Genomic DNA, 18,147 nt, shown 5'->3' with positions numbered 1-18,147 from the left:
GCAGATATGCTTGGTGTTAAGGATATAGCCTTCATAAATAGTACACTAGTGTTCTCATTTAAGCATCTCTTCTTGACAGACACAGATCTAGCTTCAATGGCAGGAGAGATCAATATATCAAAGAAAATACAGAAATGATCAGACAGTGCTACATCCTTAATAACAATCGATGAGATGTTTAGACCCTTACTAATAAGTAAATCTAGAGTGTGTCCGCGATTGTGTGTGGGTCCATGTACATGCTGAGTCAGATCAAAAGTTTTTAAAACAGTTTTGATTTCTTTTGCCATATTGGTTTCTGCACTATCTATGTGAATGTTAAAATCTCCAGCAATGGCAAAACAGTCAAACTCTGAGGTAATTGTTGATAACAGTTCTGTAAAGTCCTCAGCAAAGGCTGGAGAGTATTTTGGAGGCCTGTAAATAATGATGAGTAAAATGCGCGGAGCACCTTTTAACACAATACCCAGATATTCAAAAGACGTGTAATTCCCAAATGATATTTGCTTACATTGATAGATATCTTTAAAAAAGAGCAGCTAGACCCCCACCTCTTTTAACAGCTCTGCAGACACTCATAAAAGTAAAGTTAGGAGGTGATGTTTCATTTAGGATTGTTGCACTGCAGCTGTCTTCTAGCCAGGTTTCATTTAGAAGCATAAAATCCAGATTGTTTGTGGTTATTAAGTCATTGACTAGAAGTTATTTATTTTTAAGTGAGCGGATGTTTAAAATTGCTAACTTAACAGTCTTACTTTTTTTTCCCCTACACCAATCTTAGTTTGACGTGTAATAGGCACCAGATTAGTTGAGTTTGCTGTACGGCTATTGAAGGCCTTAGACTTTCTATCTTGTAATAGAACAGCAATAGAGAAAGATACAGGCACACTGGGTTCCCGCTTGTTCTGTAAACATCTGAGAAAGTTACTGTTATCATAACGGGGACCCGACACATGTATGTCACTGAGAGCTGGTATCAGTTGTTTTTGGTTCACCTCGAGCAGATGGAGGAGGGTGTGGGCCCTGGCGTTGTGGCAGAGGCCGAAGAGCTCTCACAGAGGCAGGAGGAGGGTGAGCTGGGCCCGCAGGCTTTTTTGGTGGTAGCGGTGCCTGACGTTTTTTGGTTGATATCTGGGGGCTTGCAGCAAAAGAGTGGGATAGTTTGGTTCCAGCATACACCAGTTCTTCCATTTTCTGTGAGAAGCACAGAAGTGGAGTTGCTGGCGAGAGGGAAAAAGTGTCTGGTGAAAGGGGCTGTTGTTCCGGTGTTATCGGAGGCTGTAATATGCTGTCCTGGCTTCCCTGGCTGTTTTCCAGCAAGTCGTCCTTGGGTGCTGAATCTTGGAGCAGTTCTGATGTGTCTGTCTGTGGTGAGCTCTGTGGGCAGGGCGCAGCTGAGATTGTGTCCGTGAGCAGAGGTTGTTGTGGCTCAGTGGTGTTATCATTGTCCTTGTGTGAAATGTCAACATCATGTCCATTCTGAAGTGAAGTCCTGTGGTCATTCATACTGTGTCCAGGTGTGTGTGTGCCGTTCAGATTGAGTGGATTGGCACACGCTGCAGAAGGATGATTGAGGGAGAAGTAGATATTGTCCTTTAGCACTCTTGAGCCAAGTTTGTTTGGGTGATGGCCATCCTGATGAAACAGTTGTCTCTGACTCCAGAAGAGATTGAAGTTGTCAATGAAGTTTACTCCTTTTATATTGCAGGTTTTTTGCAGCCATGTATTAAGCCCAAGCAACCGTGAAAACCTGTTTGTTCCTCTTGCTGGGAGTGGTCCACTGATGAATGTCTGAACTTTCAGTTTTTTAAGTGTTTCAAAAAGTTCATTGAAATCCTTCTTAAGGAGTTCTGACTGCTCTTTATGAATATCATTCTTCCCCACATGAATGATGAGTCGATTTGCAGTCTTATGTTTCATTAGAATTTTCTGAAGTTCCCTGTTTATATCAGAAGTTGTTGCTTGTGGAAGGCAGCATGTAGTTGTGTCCCTGCTGCTAATGTTTCTGACTATGGAGTCCCCCACTATCAGAGTCCTGGGCTCGGCTGTGTTCTGAGCTGAGTGCCGCTGTCTGCTCGACCTTGAGCGCCAGTTAGCATCAGTGTTAGCTACTGGCTGATTCAGTCTGTGTTCGATCACACTCATCACATTTGGGGATTCCTCATTTACATTCATTAGTACTTCAAATCTGTTCTCAAGATGTATAGGTGTTGGTAGGAGACCAGTGTTTGCAATCCTTGTCAGAGCTGTATCTGGGGTAGAGGATGCTACTGCGGTAACATGTGAGGCTCGTGACAATCTGATGTCTCGAGTGCCTTTGGGTCTCGCTCCCTGTTTGTGCCATCGATTTGTAAGTCGATCTTGTTTCTCTACCTGTCGAGGAGCACTAGTTTCAAGGGACTCACCGGCTATATGCTGAGGGTGTCCATGACGAATCTCTGTTGTGTGTTCCGTCTGGTTTGGTGGTCCCGTAAATAACTTTGTTTCAAGAACTGCAATCCTTTGTAAAAGTCTGTGGCAGTTAGTGCAGCAAGTAGATTCCAGAAGAGGCATTTTCTCTCTTATCCTTGTAGGCAGTTGTGTTTTCCTTTTCCCCGGAATGTAAGCTGGTCGGGTAGAAGAATTCTGCGTTTTTGTAGTAATCCAAACTTTGTCGTTTGAGGACTGTGCTGATTTGCTGAAGTTAAAATTAGGTGATAAAAGGAGCTAAAATATAAAAATATAGAGGGATAAAATATAAAAGCGATAGAGCAAAGCGCGGAGCAGTAAGCAAGAGCGTCCGAACAGTAGCTGAGCAGGAAGTCAATGAAGAAGTCATAATGGAACTGGAGGGCATTTATACAAATGTTGATAGCGAGACCTGCAGCAAGTGCAACGAGAGGGGACTGGACAGAGATGAAGATATTTATGCTAATAAGGACCGAAAACTCAGCCAGAGTGAAGCAACAGCTCAAAAACACAGTAAGACATTTAGTGTGATTTAAATTATGTTTATATTGAATAGCAGTAATTTTCAACATCTGTTCAATTATGTTTGTAATTATGAACATGTTCCTTAAAAGCCTTACTATTTTAACGAGAAAATTTATTGATTTAAAAAAAAAAACATTTTCCTGTTTGCCAGGAGGAAATAAGTGTGTTGTGTTGAGCACAGTGTGCGTTCCTCATGTGCGTTCTCCTAGTGGCCGCCATTATAGTACTGTATATCAAGCTCACGGCAGAGAGAGAAATACAAGCTACACACATGTTACAGACTGGTTCAAGATATCAAACTGAGAAAGACCAGTTACAGAACAGCTTCAACTCTTTGAGTCAGAAGAAACTGGAGAAAAGCCAGTTGGAGACCAGAGCCAATGATTTCACTGCTGAGAAAAGCCATTTGGAAAACAGAGTCTATGATCTCAACGCTGAGAAAGGCCAGTTACAGAACAGCTTCAACTCTTTGAGTCAGAAGAAACTGGAGCTGGAGACCAGGGTCAAAGATCTCACTGCTGAGAAAAGCAAGTTGGAAACAAGAGTCAAAGATTTAACCACTGAGAAAAGCCAGTTGGAGACCAGAGCCAATGATTTCACTGCTGAGAAAAGCCATTTAGAGACCAGTGTCAATGATCTCAATGCTGAGAAAGGCCAGTTACAGAGAAGTTTTGATTCTTTGAGTCAGAAGAAACTGGAGCTGGAGACCAGAGTCAAAGATATCACTGCTGAGAAAAGCCAGTTACTGAACAATTTCGACTCTTTGAGTCAGAAGAAACTGGAGCTGGAGACCAGAGTCAAAGATCTCACTGCTGAGAAAACCCAGTTGGAAACAAGAGTCAAAGATCTAACCACTGAGAAAAGCCAGTTGGAGACCAGAGCCAATGATTTCACTGCTGAGAAAAGCCATTTGGAGACCAGAGTCAATGATCTCAATGCTGAGAAAGGCCAGTTACAGAGAAGTTTTGATTCTTTGAGTCAGAAGAAACTGGAGCTGGAGACCAGAGTCAAAGATCTCACTGCTGAGAAAAGCCATTTGGAGACCAGAGTCAATGATATCAATGCTGAGAAAGGCCAGTTACAGAGAAGTTTTGATTATTTGAGTCAGAAGAAACTGGAGCTGGAGACCAGAGTCAAAGATCTCACTGCTGAGAAAAGCCAGTTGGAAACAAGAGTCAAAGATCTAACCACTGAGAAAAGCCAGTTGGAGACCAGAACCAATGATTTCACTGTTGAGAAAAGCCATTTGGAGACCAGAGTCAATGATCTCAATGCTGAGAAAGGCCAGTTACAGAGAAGTTTTGATTCTTTGAGTCAGAAGAAACTGGAGCTGGAGACCAGAGTCCAAGATCTCACTGCTGAGAAAAGCCAGTTGGAGACCAGAGTCAAGGATCTTTCTGCTGAGAAAGGCCAGTTACAGAGAAGTTTTGATTCTTTGAGTCAGAAGAAACTGGAACTGGAGACAGAACTAAGGAAGTTATGTAAACGAGGTGTGTAAAAATGAATGAGTCCATATAGTATTGCACTTTATTATCCAAAAAATAAAAAATAAAAAATAATAATTGTATTTGTTTATTAAATAGGAAATGGTAGGCTTTTCACATCCAATGAGTTGAAGAGCTGGTCTGAGAGCAGGCAGTACTGCATGGATCATGGTGGTGATCTGGTCATTATCAACACTGAAGAGAGACAGGTGAGTTCAGTGGCATACAGAGCTTGCTCAAGAATACAAGAAACATCTGTTAAAAATCCCTTTGTACGCATACTACCCCCACCTGGTGAGGGCCCGAAATACATTTACATTAATATTCTCCAAATCATTGAATTCAGGTGTTCCAATCACTTCCATGGCCACAGTTGTATAAAATCAAGCACGTAGGCATGCAGACTGCTTCTACAAACATTTGTGAAAGAATGGGTCGCTCTCAGGAGCTCAGTGAATTCAAGCGTGGTACCATGATAGGTTGCCACCTGAGCAAAAAATCCATTTGTGTAATTTCCTCACTACTAAATATTCCACGGTCAACTGTTAGTGGTATTACTGTATAACAAAGTGGAAGCAATTGGGAACAACAGCAACTCAGCCACGAAGTGGTAGGCCACGTAAAATCACAGAGCGGGGTCAGCGCATGCTGAGGTGCACAGTGCGCAGAAGTCGCCAACAGAGTCAGTAGCTACAGACCTCCAAACTTTGTGTGGCCTTCAGATTAGCTCAAGAACAGTGCGTAGAGAGCTTCATCGAATGGGTTTCCATGGCCGAGTAGCTGCATCCAAGCCTTACATCACCAAGTGCAATGGAAAGCGTCAGATGCAGTGGTGTAAAGTGCCGTATGCAGTGTGTAAAGCAGCTGCCACTGAACCCTAGAGCAGTGGAGACATGTTCTCTAGAGTGACGAATCACGCTTCTCTGTCTGGCAATCTGATGGACAAGTCTGGGTTTGGCGATTGCCAGGAGAATGGTACTTGCCTGACTGCATTGTGCCAAGTGTAAAGTTTGGTGGAGGGGGGATTATGGTGTGGGGTTGTTTTTCAGGGGTTGGGCTTGGCCCCTTAGTTCCAGTGAAAGGAACTCTCCCTTCCGGCATAAAGGAAAGTCAAAGTAGTCACTACAAAGTTAAGTTTTACTGATACTTAAAGCAATGTGTAATGTCGCCGAGTTAGATAAATGCTTTTATATATTGCAGAACAGAATGCAGAAAAAGAGAAACATTATCTTAAAATTAGCGGTTATAATTATAGCTCCCATACACAAGGACGCAATGAATAGCATGATAACGTTAGCTTCGCGTTTCCCAGTGAGCATAAACCACGGCAACGTCGTAAACAAATTTAGTCAAAGTTGTCAATAGCCTATAAATGAACATTCAAATTCATAACAAACAGTGGATGAAAACATCATTCACACAAATTGTCGCTCTACTGTGAATTTGCTTGATCATTTACAATAGAGATTGATCGCTAGCAGCTACAAACATACATGTTGTATTGACCAAAGTTAACGCTGACTGCCTAGTTCTAGCTAATTACATCCTTGTGATGGTTTGGCGAACATGAACGTCAGTTTAGAAAGAAATATGGATTTACCTGTTCTGCAAAAACAGAGCAACTGAATGTCGGATTGGAAGCCCTTCTGCCGGCGGAGTTCTCGCCACCTTTCAACGGTTTTTCCGATGTAAATTCGGTACTTCGCGTGTTTCTTATCCTTGTCCCTCTTCTTTGCAATTTGTTGATCGGAACGTCGTCTCTTTGGTCGTGTGTCGGCCATAATTCAAACTTCCCTCTTCATGCTTCTCTCTCCTCCACACCCCCTTCATGTGTACGCGCACACTAACCCCCCAAACCCCACCCTCAAATACGTCTTGTCGGTGATTGGCTGGAGCACTGTTTGTTGTGTTTCATGGTGCGGGTGAGCCCAGTTTGTTTTTGTTGCCGTTTGTGGAGCCTGGGGTGTCTAGAGGGTGTCTTTTTTTACAGTGTGTTCAGGGGACAGGCAGCTAGCGGATAGTGAGGATATGTTTGCTGTATGTGACAAAAAATGTTTTGGCCTAAAAAATGCGTGGCATCACTTACAGCACCTTTAATGCTGGTAATTGTCTTTATCTTTTGTCCAACAAATAATACCAGATGAAGATCTAAAATGTAATGATGATTCTCACTGTTTAATGTTTTTATTTCACACACAGAGGTTCATATCTTCTTTAAAGGAGAGAGCGTGGATTGGTTTGTCTGACTTTGAGAACGAGGGTATCATGACATGGGTGGATAATTCACCACTGAAACAAGGGTAAGTGATAAAACATTTACATTTATTCATTTTGCAGACACTTTTATCCAACACAGCAAAAACTCCAGTGTTAAATTAACTATCCTGGGAGTTTATATGGCTCCAGACTCAGTGTTAAAATATGAGTGTTAAATTAACACTCAAGAGTGTTAAAGTTAATGAGATAATTAAATGATTAATTGAGTGATGATTGACCATTATTGAAGACACCTGATGTTAACAAGCAGAATCACTGAAGGAGAAAATCTCTCTCTTTTAAGTCACCATTATGGTGGTCAGTGTTTTACTTTTACTTTCATACCCAAGTAAATAAATGGCAGAACACTGACCCTCATATACTATACACTGAGTAAATGCATATGTTAATATCCTGTTGTCACCCACACTCTAAAAAGAGATGTGTTAAAAATGACACTTTGTGTCAGTTTTAATGCACACTACGGAGAAAACATATGTTTGTGTGTGTATATTGTCATATTTGTAAAAAAAATATTTGTACAGTAATCCGGGCTCCCACCCTTCATATACAAAAAATTCTTTGAAAATTTGGGGTCATGAATAACTGAAAATCTGACACATTTTATTCAGGTTTTGGTACAAAGGTGAACCATTTAACAGTGGAGATGAGGACTGGATTGAACTGGATTCTTAAAAAACACTGTGTGAACAACTGGAATGATCTGCCATGCTCCGAGAAAAGGAATTTGTGAGAAATAAGTTTCATCCAGTCTTGAGGTACTTTTGCTTTTATTATTTTATTGACTCATCTTGCAAATTTATAATTTCTGATTGCGGTTTCTGTCTTTTAAAACACTGCCAGCTGATGTCCATATGAATTTATTAGAATGAAAATGTAAAATTGACATTATTTTCTCATTGCTACAATAAACTCACAACATCCTGTTTCTCAAATAGTCCAGTAATTTTATGAAAAAAGGTTGAACAAATTGCAACAGAAGCAAACTCAACTGATTTTGTATCCTCAATATGTCCTGAGTAAGGAAAAAAAAAAGCCCAGAAGAATCCCATTAGGGGAAAGTTTCGAAAAAAAACCCCAAATATAGCCTATTCATACTTTTTCTTACGTGAATAGGGTCAACATTTTAACCTTGAGATATCACCATGAAAATTACTGAGTTGATTAGGTAAGTACTTTAGAAACCAGCCTTTATTCATTATTATTGCAGAGATGGGGTTTGGGGCTGGGTCCGTGAGACTGTTTCTGGGGATTCACTTTTTATTTTGCCTACCTTTTGTCTTCTGCATTCTCCTTACCATTGTCTCCTGTTCTTCCCTCAGACTCGTCCCCCAGAAACAGTCCCACGAACCCAGCCCCAAAGCCCATCTCTTAAAAATTATTAAAGGCTGGTTTCTAAAGTACTTCTTCCTGCCTCTATGTATTAATGCTCATGGGTAGCCTAAATGGGTTCCATTCAGACCTTAACATTAAGTATTTTACTGTTATGTGTCAACAAGATTCAACAAGACATTTTCACCTGGGGCCTGTTTCAGAAAGGAGGTTAAGTGAAAACTCTGAGTATGTTAACCCTGAAATGAGGGAAACTCTGAGTTTTCTGTTTCAGAATGGGAGGTATGTTAAACCTGAGAAAGCAGAGTAAGTCAAGCCCGTTTCTGAAAGAGAGGTAACTTATACTTAGAGTCAGTTACCATGGTAACTTACTCTGTGAACCTAACCTGGTCGGGAGCAGGTTTTCTTCGGTAAACCCAGAGTTTCTTTCGGTCTCCTCCCCTTTTTAAAGAGGAAGTGGTGTTTAAACACCTCATTCATTCTTTCAGTACATTTTATTAATACAATTAATATTTTATTAATAAATAAAAATATTGCTATTTTTACTGATGTGTTTTTTGTTGTTGTTTTTTTAATAAGATGAAGTCTATATAACTCCTAACTGGCAACTGAAAATACAGTAGTAGATTAGAGTTACATAATGTAGTTCTAAACAAATTCTACAGAATTAAACTGTGGCATTTACTGAAAATCACTGAACTGTGTTCATCTGTGCACCAGAAGTTGATGGACCGTCCTCCTGCTATTCTTCCACACTCACTAACATTACCTCTGTAGGCCTCTATGTGGCAGCAGAAACGCTTTATCCCCATCGTCCTGTGAAGATGAGCATTTGGTTGAGTGCCCTTTATAACACTATTTGTCATAATTTCTGGTGTATTGAGTAGGCTACTTACAACTGCCTGGGGTTCTGTTGGGACAGGAGGCTCCAAAAGACAGATATTACCATCAGAATCTATTGGGACCAACAACTAACAACCCAACCCAAAGTAAAATAAATGGAAATATCAAAAATAGCCTATATAAAAAATAACACATATGTAAACCTCTTACATTTTATGAAGGCCCTTGGATCTTCGGGACTGGCTCTGAAGTCCCTCCAGGAATTCCCTCAGCCAAAAATTCTGCTGCACTGCTAGACACTGGATGCTTTAGTTATTTATGTCAAATGTTTGTAAAGTCAGGTAGCCTACACCCATGATATGCTCAAGCCTTACTTGACTGAATTATATTTTTATATTTAATTTTCAGCTGCTGCCATGTTCTTTTAATGCCTGCAGGATTGCACCTTCATGAAAATTAAAATTAGGTTGAATAACATACTGTTCTTCCAGTTTCACCTCTGATATTATAACAGTTGGGTAAGTTACTTGTATTACTAACTACAAATGACATCTTCAACAGTGTAATTAGATTAATGTAATAATGACTATCTTTAGAAATTATTGGTCTACTTATTACTAATTACTAAATCCCATGTCAACCTTAAACACTTGAACAATACAAGGAGAGACAAGAAACTGCACTTTTAATGCTTTCAAATAAACAATATACAATTGCATGAATTATTCTTGAATTGACCAAAGTGTGTAGAGGGAGAAGGTTACATTAAAAATATAACTTTTAAAAATGTATGTTAAATAGCCTATACAGAATTGTTCTATAGTCTAATTCAATTACATCAGATTTAACTTTAAATTACAGAAGAATTAAGAGTAATCCCTTTAATTAAATTACAGTATTTAGATTACTTGGTAATTAATTACACCCATCACTGTATAACAGTAATTAAAATGTAAACTTATAAACGACATAATGTTCGTACTCTCCATATGCTTGCAGAAGCTCATCCAGTTCTGCTGGTGAGAAATGTGAAGACCTCTTTTTGTCTGGCGCTGTTGCCATGGTGACTCATAATATCTGCGCTCCATTGATAATGGCTTTTTATAGTTGTGGTGCTCGCGCTTAACTCAGAGTCAGTCAACTCAGAGTTGATTGAACTAACTCATTTCAGCTGTTCTGAAACCAAAAACTCAGAGTTTCCCATCTCAGGGTAAGTCAACTCAGAGTTCAAGTTTTAACTCAGAGTTGGTTGAACCTCCTTATTGAAACAGGCCCCTGGCCCAGTGTTTAGACCTGTTGTGGTATTTATGCAAATTAGCACATACATAATTAGATTATGCACCGTTTGTCCATGTTAACAAACAATAAAAAACTTGTAATACATTTTTTGTTTGTCTTGATGTAAGTAATCAACTCAGTAATTTTCATGGTGATATCTAAAGGTAAATTTTTTTACCCTATTCACGTAAGATATGAATAGGCTATATTTGGGTCTTTTTCGAAACTTTCCCCTAATGGGATGCTTCTGGGTTTTTTTTTATTATTATTTTTTTTTACTCAGGACATATTGAGGATACAAAATCAGTTGAGTTTGCTTCTGTTGCAATTTGTTCAAGGTTGACCCCCATTTTGGCTTAAAATGACTGGACTAAAAGGCTGTTATTATCACAGCATTTTGTTTTTATTTCATTCTTGTGTTTCTGCTTTATTGCACTATGGCTATATTTGCTCCAGTCCAGCAGGGGCAGCAGAGAGCAGGTTTATCAGTGATCAGAGAGGAGCAGAAACATCAGATTCAGGCACTTTCTGCTGTTTCCTGCATCATCAATACAAAGGTCCAGTTTGGCCTGTTTAAGTGTGTTTGAGTTTATTTGAGTGCTCACAGATTCCTCTTGTTGGCTTTTGAAGCGGATAACATGTGGTTGAATGTACAGTACACAAACATAATAGTATGGGTTTGCAGGGAGTTTTTAATTGGACTCCCACCCTGCATCCAATGTCCATACTATCCATTCTAAATAGTATGTGAGATTAGAATATGTGTGTCCCAAAGCATAGTATGTTGAAAATATTATGCCAGAAGTCCCCGGATGGTGTACTATTTCCAGTGGATTTTCGAAGTGTGGATCCGTGCTCACTATAACAGCTAATATTGCCCACAACCCATTGCGCTTTGGAGGAGGAACTACAAACACGAGTAAAAAGTATTAAAAAACTACAAAACATGGCAGATATGTGCGACCGACGGTGAGAGGTTTAGATAAAGATTTGAGTGGCTAATCAAAGTTTAACCTGATAAAATGTTTTATCTGTTATATTTGATCTACAATAACAATGTGGACTTTTATAAAGATTTGTTTGGCCATTAAATTTTAAATGCATCATTCTGCATTAATATGAGAAGATCTCCACATGAAAGACCCACTACTGCAGATCAACGTGCTTCTGCATTTCTCTCCGATACGGTGGGAAATTAAATATGTGGAGGATTTTAACTGTGAGAAGATAATTGACAGGTCAGTTTACTGTGACAGGATGCGACAGAGAGCAACCGTTAAAGACGCAATTGTGTGACGTGATAGTATGTCCCAAACTGTGTACTCTTTTGCTACACACTCAAAGGTATGTTCCTTTTCTTCACAAAAAGAGTACATACTTTTAGGGCGTAGTATGAGTAGGCGAATTGAGACACAGCACACGTCTTTATTCTTATCGAATGCCAGTGTGAAATGACACCACTTCCTGTTTAGGGTAAGCACTTCAAAAACACTACTCATCATTCTGAGGACCACACCTCATCTGTGAAGACGTACTGTCCGACACAGCGAATAATGGATGCAGAGGAAATTTATCAAAATGTTGAACACAGAGATATTAAGAACACAACTGGACCTCCAACACAGAGTAACGACCAGGATGAAGGAAACGATGAAAAGCGCAGTAAGCAGAAAATTACTTTAAAGCAGAGATGGTGTCACAGATGGTGTTGTTTATGGTGTCACTAATGTTTGTCACATACAATGGCATATTGTTCTTAGAAAAAAATTATTGAAAGTGTTTCTGCTTTTATATTGAATGAATTAACAGGGAATTATTAATAAAGCAAATGTTTTACACCATGTTCTTATTTGGATATTTTACTGTAGAGCAATGTTTGTCTTATAAAAGAATATACTGTAAAATATCTACAGCATTATCTAAAGACAAGGGTAGATTAGGCCTACCAAAAAGAGTTGATTTGAAACATTTTCATATGGCGTGAATGATTCTTAACTGATATATGTGTGTTTTGTCTCTGTTTGTCAGGAGGATGCAGGTGTTTGGTGTTGATGACAGTGTGTCTCGGGCTCATTTGTGTTCTTCTGCTGGTCTTCATCACACTTCAGCACATCACCATCACAGCAGAGAGAGACCAGTTAAAGAGTTACAAGAAAACAGTTGAAGAGTTCAATCACACTATCAACAGCTTACAGCACAATTACACTGATCTAATGACTGAAAAAGACCAACTGAAGAACAACTTGAAGAAGAAACTGGAGCTGGAGACCAGAGTCAATGATCTCACTACTGAGAAAAAAAAGTTAGAAAGCAAAGTCATGTCTTTGAGTAAAGAACTAAAGAAGAAACCTACTAAACAAGGTCTGTACGAATTGTTTTTATAGTTTATTTTTTCCCTATATTTCTCTTCATCTTTACTATGTATACATCTTTGAAAGGTGTTTATGTATGAACACCTGTGTTGTTTCAGCTTGTTTTTCCATATCCAATGAGAAGAAGAGCTGGTCTGAGAGCAGGAAGTTCTGCAGAGATCGAGGAGCTGATCTGATCATCATCAACACTGAAGAGAAGCAGGTGAGTTCAGTGGAAAACAGAACCGGTTCAAGACAATTCTGTTGTAAATGAACATATTTAAATACATGCACGTGGATAAAAGTGGTGATTTCTGACTGAGTGAGCTATTTAGGCCAGTTGATTTTACTGGTTCACCCATTCAGACTGAACATATTAGGTGGGTTTTAACCTATTGAAATTAGCAATACACAGTAAATGTGGCCCTAAACATTAACACTCTGGGGTCTAAGGTGTTTTTGGGGTCCTTGAGATGTTCTGACATGCTCTTACATTTGTGCTTTTTTCAGTTGCTTATAAATGTATTAATGGCAAAGGTGTAATTACACTCTATTTAGCACAAACAGGGCTACTATAATATGTGAGCAACATGTATGTACATGTTTGTATTTTTGAGAGAATAATGTTTATGCATGGTTATTGAAAAAACTAAAAATGAAAATGTATCTATCCTCTAAATATATTTTTTTATTTTTTATTTTTTTATTAAAAAGGTTATACAATTACAACAACATTCAAAATTGTAACAATATTTCCAGTGTAATCTTTCTTTGTAAAAACTAAAGTATACATTTTATCATACGTAATTCAATTCATATGAGCAGAAATTGGCAACATTATAAGCTTATTTGATGTGGCAGTATTTTACAGTAAAAACTTTATGATCTATCCGATTTTGTAGTCGATTTTTACTCATCTCTGTATAGCAATAGAGTTTGGTAAAATCTGTTCATTCATTCACACACAGAAACGCGATTCATATTTAAACAGTCTTTTTGCGTGTACAGACACTTGCGATTAGAACAAAGCAAATAGAACTGACCTATTCCTCAGCCGGATCCGTTTGCTCCTCGAAATGAAACTTCCAGAACTTCTGAGGTAAATTTTCCAGGATTATTATCAAGATAGTATTATTCCTCACAGCGTCGTTAAGTACATGAGTCTGAAAGTGAACTCGCGGTGTGTGTTATCCAGCTGATGTGGGCGTTTCACAGGTCTATATGGGATCGCCTCACATTTGCGTTTGAATAGCGCTCGCTCTCCGTGGGCGGAGTCACATTCAATTTAATGAGCTGAGATGAGAACGACTGACACCTCTCTCTTTTCATACATATTACATAAACTGTGAATATTAGTTTTTTTTATAAAAATTACTTCATTTAAAAGAAGAGAATTCAAGCTGAGTATTCGCTGAGTTACAGTTCATTTTCGGACGCGTTTCAGAATGGACTACACTGACAGAGAGAAAGCAGAACTCGCATCATGTTTATTTTTCTTTATTTGGCGAAAAGCACAACACTTTGTTTTTATTGTGAGTATACACAAAAATAATACACACTTAACAGGATTGAGTGATGTAAAACACAAGTATGTAAGATCAAAATCAACAGAGTATTTTTCGTCTCTGAAAAACTGATAAGGAAAAAAACGAGCCTATCGCGCCGGCGCGACAGCCGACCTCAGGGGGTTAACAGAAATTGCTAGTAAAATTCAGAAACAATTACAAAAAAAAGACAAGTAACATTAAACCAAACGTCTCGGTTACTGATGGAACCCTTGTTACCTGAAGGAGGGAACGGGGACGTTACGTTGATACTGACGCATTGCGGTCTCACTTGGTAGCCTCAATCACCTCTGAGTAGGTAAAAACGGGTCAATGAATATTGGTGAGTGAGATTTGCAGGCCGAGCCACTCCTACCCAGACACAATCGGGTATATAAGGCTGGCTCGCACTCACACATTCAGCTATTCAGCAGTGGTTCAGGGTTGTGGCAGGAGGGGTGTAGCGTCTCCGTTACCTCCTTCGGGGAATGAGGGTTACATCAGTAACTGAGACGTTCCCATTCAGCCAGTCATGTTCAATGTTACGTCGATACTGACGTAATGGGGTCCCTATGGAAAGCACCACAGCCACTGAACTGTGTTACGAGTGTGGGAGACGCAGATGCCGGCCGGCTTGAACTCAAGGCACGATTCGCTGAATGAAAATGCCTGCAGGTCCCCCACCCTCTTGAAGGAAGTGAATGTGGTGAGGAGCACTGTCTTTAGACAAAGGATCTTAAAGGGATAGTTCACACAAAAATGAAAATTAGCCCATGTTCTGTCAGGACCACTATCGTCAAACAGGATTGACAATAGCATACAGTTAGGATTGGCGGTATGGTTCTGTTATGAGCAAGAACTCCCTGTGCATCCATGCAGCCAAGCATGGATAAAAGCAGGGAAAGCAGCAATAACCCCCCAAAACAAAACCACATGCCACTATCCCCCAAACACAAACTGAGACTGACAGCGAAAATCTGGATGGCTTTTTTTTTTTATATATTTTTTTTATACACACACTTCCCCCAACACGACTGATGCTAATAGAATGGTTAATACATCCTGGTGTTTGTGGCATATGTTGTGCACTATAGATCCAATCTTATAGGGGAAGCATCACCCCATGCTGGAGCAAGCAAGGACACAATGCAACAAGTGTGTTGCTGTAGCCAATCTAACAGTTGAATGGGATATATTGGGGGAAGCTTACACCCCTAGCGGCAGCAAAATCTGATACAACAAACATGTTGTATAATCGCAGAACTATTGCTAAAACTAGTGTAGTTGGCAGAGGAAGCATACACCCTGTAGCTCTGAGTATATGCAGTGCGCAGCTAAGCTATGAAATACAGTGTATTTCTGCTCCCGTCATACTGAAATCCATTGGTTGTGGAGGTGAAGATGACGACTCCCATGATTCCACACTCATTTACGGGATCATCAAGCTACGATATTGTTAGTGTTGAATGACAGACTTCTGCGGTGTATTTTGCACAATATGTTACCAATAATCTAGATAAGCTTTAGCCACAAGGATGTGCTAACTTTAACACAGCATGTTGCAATAATCGGTTTGAAAAAATGCTCATTCTTTCTTCTATGCAACCAGATAAACCTTAAACAACGCTTGATTACCACAGCATGTCACTTAGTACAGTATGTGCAATTATACTAGAGCCTACACTTAAGCCTAAGTGATGAGCATATATTCGATAACATTTGCATTAAGCAACCAGTACAGTATTGATGTTGCTGAAACAGCGACAAGCATATTGCTGATACCTAGATTAGCTTAGCACAACATGTTTGGCAATGACACCAGATAGATAAGCCTAAAACACAGGCATGTTCCAAAAAATGACTAGGCTAAATGGCATTGTGAAATAATATGATTGTGAAATAAAATTAAACAACAGCTTTTTGAGCAAGCAATTTTCAATAGCAACCATTGTTAGATAGCCTTTAAAACAAGCATTTTTCCAATAGCAACCAAATAGCCTTCAGAACAAGCGTGTTTCAATAACAACAAGATAACATTTAGAGCAAGCATATTTCCAATACACTACACTGTAAAAATAAATAAATAATAATAAAAATTTTTTTTTATTGTACTCAAAACTCTGTAAAATTACAAATAATATCTGTAAATTAAAAATTCAGCTGTTAGGACTTAAATGTGTGGTAAAAAAAAAAACATCAGCTGTGGTTCCCAGTACTTTACCATAAAAAATACAGTAGTAACCCTTTAGTTTTTATGGGACAACCCTTATATTTCATTAAGGAGAGAAAGTGTAATCACAATTTCTGTTATATCTGTTTTGTTTTTGTGTTTTTTTTTTCACACAGAGGTTCATATCTTCATTTGTCAAGGAGAGAGTGTGGATTGGTTTGACTGACATTGAGAATGAGGGCAACATGAAATGGGTTGATAATTCACCACTGAATCGAGGGTTAGTGCTAAAACACTGTATTTGTGCTTTATTTCTCTCTCTCTTTTTTAAGTAAAGTGAGACTATCACAGCTGAAGACCTATTATGCAACCACTTAACTTGAACTGCAGATACAAAGGCACCTCCTATAAATACAATACTTTTCTGCACTTTCACTTCTGCTCACTTCTGTACCTTTTAGCGTATTCTTGAAACTTGCTGTTGTAATAATGTGATTACTGTTGGCTCTTGCATAATATTGCTTGTGATGTTTCTCATGTTTTAGTTGCTTTCTTCCAAAGTAAATGTAAATATAATTATTCTTATTGCTTGGTTGCTGAATAAAACTGAAGGGCTGTTATAATTTAAATGTGTCCTAATAATTGGAAATTTGATACATGTTATTCAGGTTTTGGCTCAAAGGTGAACCAAATGACCAACGTGGAAATGAGGACTGTATTGAACTGATGCCTGAAAATCCAGTCCTGAACAACTGGAATGATCTGCCATGCTCTGAGAAGAAAAAAGGGATTTGTGAGAGTTGAAATTCCAACCCTTGTTGTTATATTTGATTATTTGTTCACTTTTATATATTATTTTATGGAATCATTGTTATTGTAATCATGTCATTTCTGATTGAGGTTTCTATCATCTCACTGTCGGCTGATTTCATTGTATATAAATCTCCATTGTGATATCAGTTATGTTTTATAATTGACTGTAATGTACCAAATGTGGATGTTCAGATGAAATTTGTTAAAACGAATGTAAAATTGCCATTATACAAGAACTGAGATTATTCTATAATAAACTCACAATATCCAGTTTCTCATAAGGTGAATAAGGGTGTTTTTCACATTTGTGTTATATTTATTCATACCATCTTAATAAATGAATGGCAGAACACTGACCCTCATATACTATACACTTGAGTAAATGCATGTTAATATCCTGTTGTCAACCACTTGTGTTTAATCTCTGTTTTTTCTGCATCATCCTGTCCTCCCAGCTTAAAAACATTATTCATTCCCTTCCAGTTAATTGCCATCAATACAAAGGCCAAATTAGTCCTGTTTAAAGGTGTTTGAGTCTATGCAGAGTTTCGGAAAGTTTTGTTGTGGGAATGAAAGTATTTTTCTCTGTGTCTGAACTAATAAAGCCACTACCCGTTTAGTGTTTGCACTATTTAAAAGAAACCATCATTCAACCACAGCACATCTGTGAACACTTGCTGTCAGACATAAGAGTGAATAATGGATTTAGAGGACATTTATGAAAATGTTGAAAATTATGATATTAAGGACATAACTGGACCTCAAACACAGAATCACAGCCAGGATGAAGGAAAAGATGGAAAGTGCAGTTAGTAGAAAGTATAATTTGAAGATTTATTGGCCAGCATCACACACGACCAGTGTCGGCCAATACATTCTGACGCACAACCGAGAAGCGTTGCGCTGTTACACTACGTGATCTAACTCAGAGGCCCACACAAACACATCTGGCACACGTGGAAAGATGATCTGGCCCACACGCAGCGTGGAATGACGGCCCTTGGGCGGCTCGCTCCTGTTTGCCAGATCTGGGCCACAAGCAGGCCATAGCAATGCCACATGTCAGCCAAGAGCAAAGAAAT

General features: G+C 38.9%; 1 protein-coding gene across 7 annotated transcripts; it reads left to right on the top strand.

The window, feature by feature from the left end:
- The first annotated feature begins 957 nt into the window (after positions 1-957).
- LOC309493710 (uncharacterized protein) lies at positions 958-17,346 on the top strand. 7 transcript variants are annotated; one of them, XR_014204035.1, is made up of 7 exons: positions 958-2,961; positions 3,125-4,463; positions 4,557-4,666; positions 6,657-6,757; positions 7,346-7,492; positions 10,644-10,744; positions 11,660-11,687. XR_014204035.1 is itself a non-coding variant. In XM_082162917.1 (5 exons), the coding sequence occupies exons 2-5, from the start codon at positions 3,167-3,169 to the stop codon at positions 7,407-7,409; spliced, it is 1,572 nt and encodes a 523-aa protein (XP_082019043.1). In that variant the 5' UTR covers positions 958-2,961; positions 3,125-3,166; the 3' UTR covers positions 7,410-7,826. The 7 variants fall into 7 exon arrangements, 3 of the variants coding, with proteins under 3 accessions (XP_082019043.1, XP_082019042.1, XP_082019041.1); XR_014204037.1 differs by lacking the exons at positions 10,644-10,744; positions 11,660-11,687 and adding exons at positions 7,851-7,902; positions 8,057-8,165; XR_014204034.1 differs by lacking the exon at positions 10,644-10,744 and having other exon boundaries at positions 11,660-11,792.
- The last annotated feature ends 801 nt before the right edge of the window (positions 17,347-18,147 follow it).

This window comes from Leuciscus leuciscus (genome assembly GCF_965113295.1).
Source record: "Leuciscus leuciscus genome assembly, chromosome: 3".
Classification (NCBI taxonomy): Eukaryota; Metazoa; Chordata; class Actinopteri; order Cypriniformes; family Leuciscidae; genus Leuciscus; species Leuciscus leuciscus.
This window is presented reverse-complemented; position numbering and strand designations above follow the sequence as displayed.

Excerpts from the sequence above, each read along its gene's own strand:
- LOC309493710 (XM_082162915.1), top strand. The coding sequence starts at position 3,167 with ATGTGCGTTCTCCTAGTGGCCGCCATTATAGTACTGTATATCAAGCTC. Across the intron at positions 4,464-4,556 it reads AAGGAAGTTATGTAAACGAG|GAAATGGTAGGCTTTTCACA; the intron begins GTGTGTAAAAAT and ends TTTATTAAATAG. Across the intron at positions 16,533-16,920 it reads AATTCACCACTGAATCGAGG|GTTTTGGCTCAAAGGTGAAC; the intron begins GTTAGTGCTAAA and ends CATGTTATTCAG.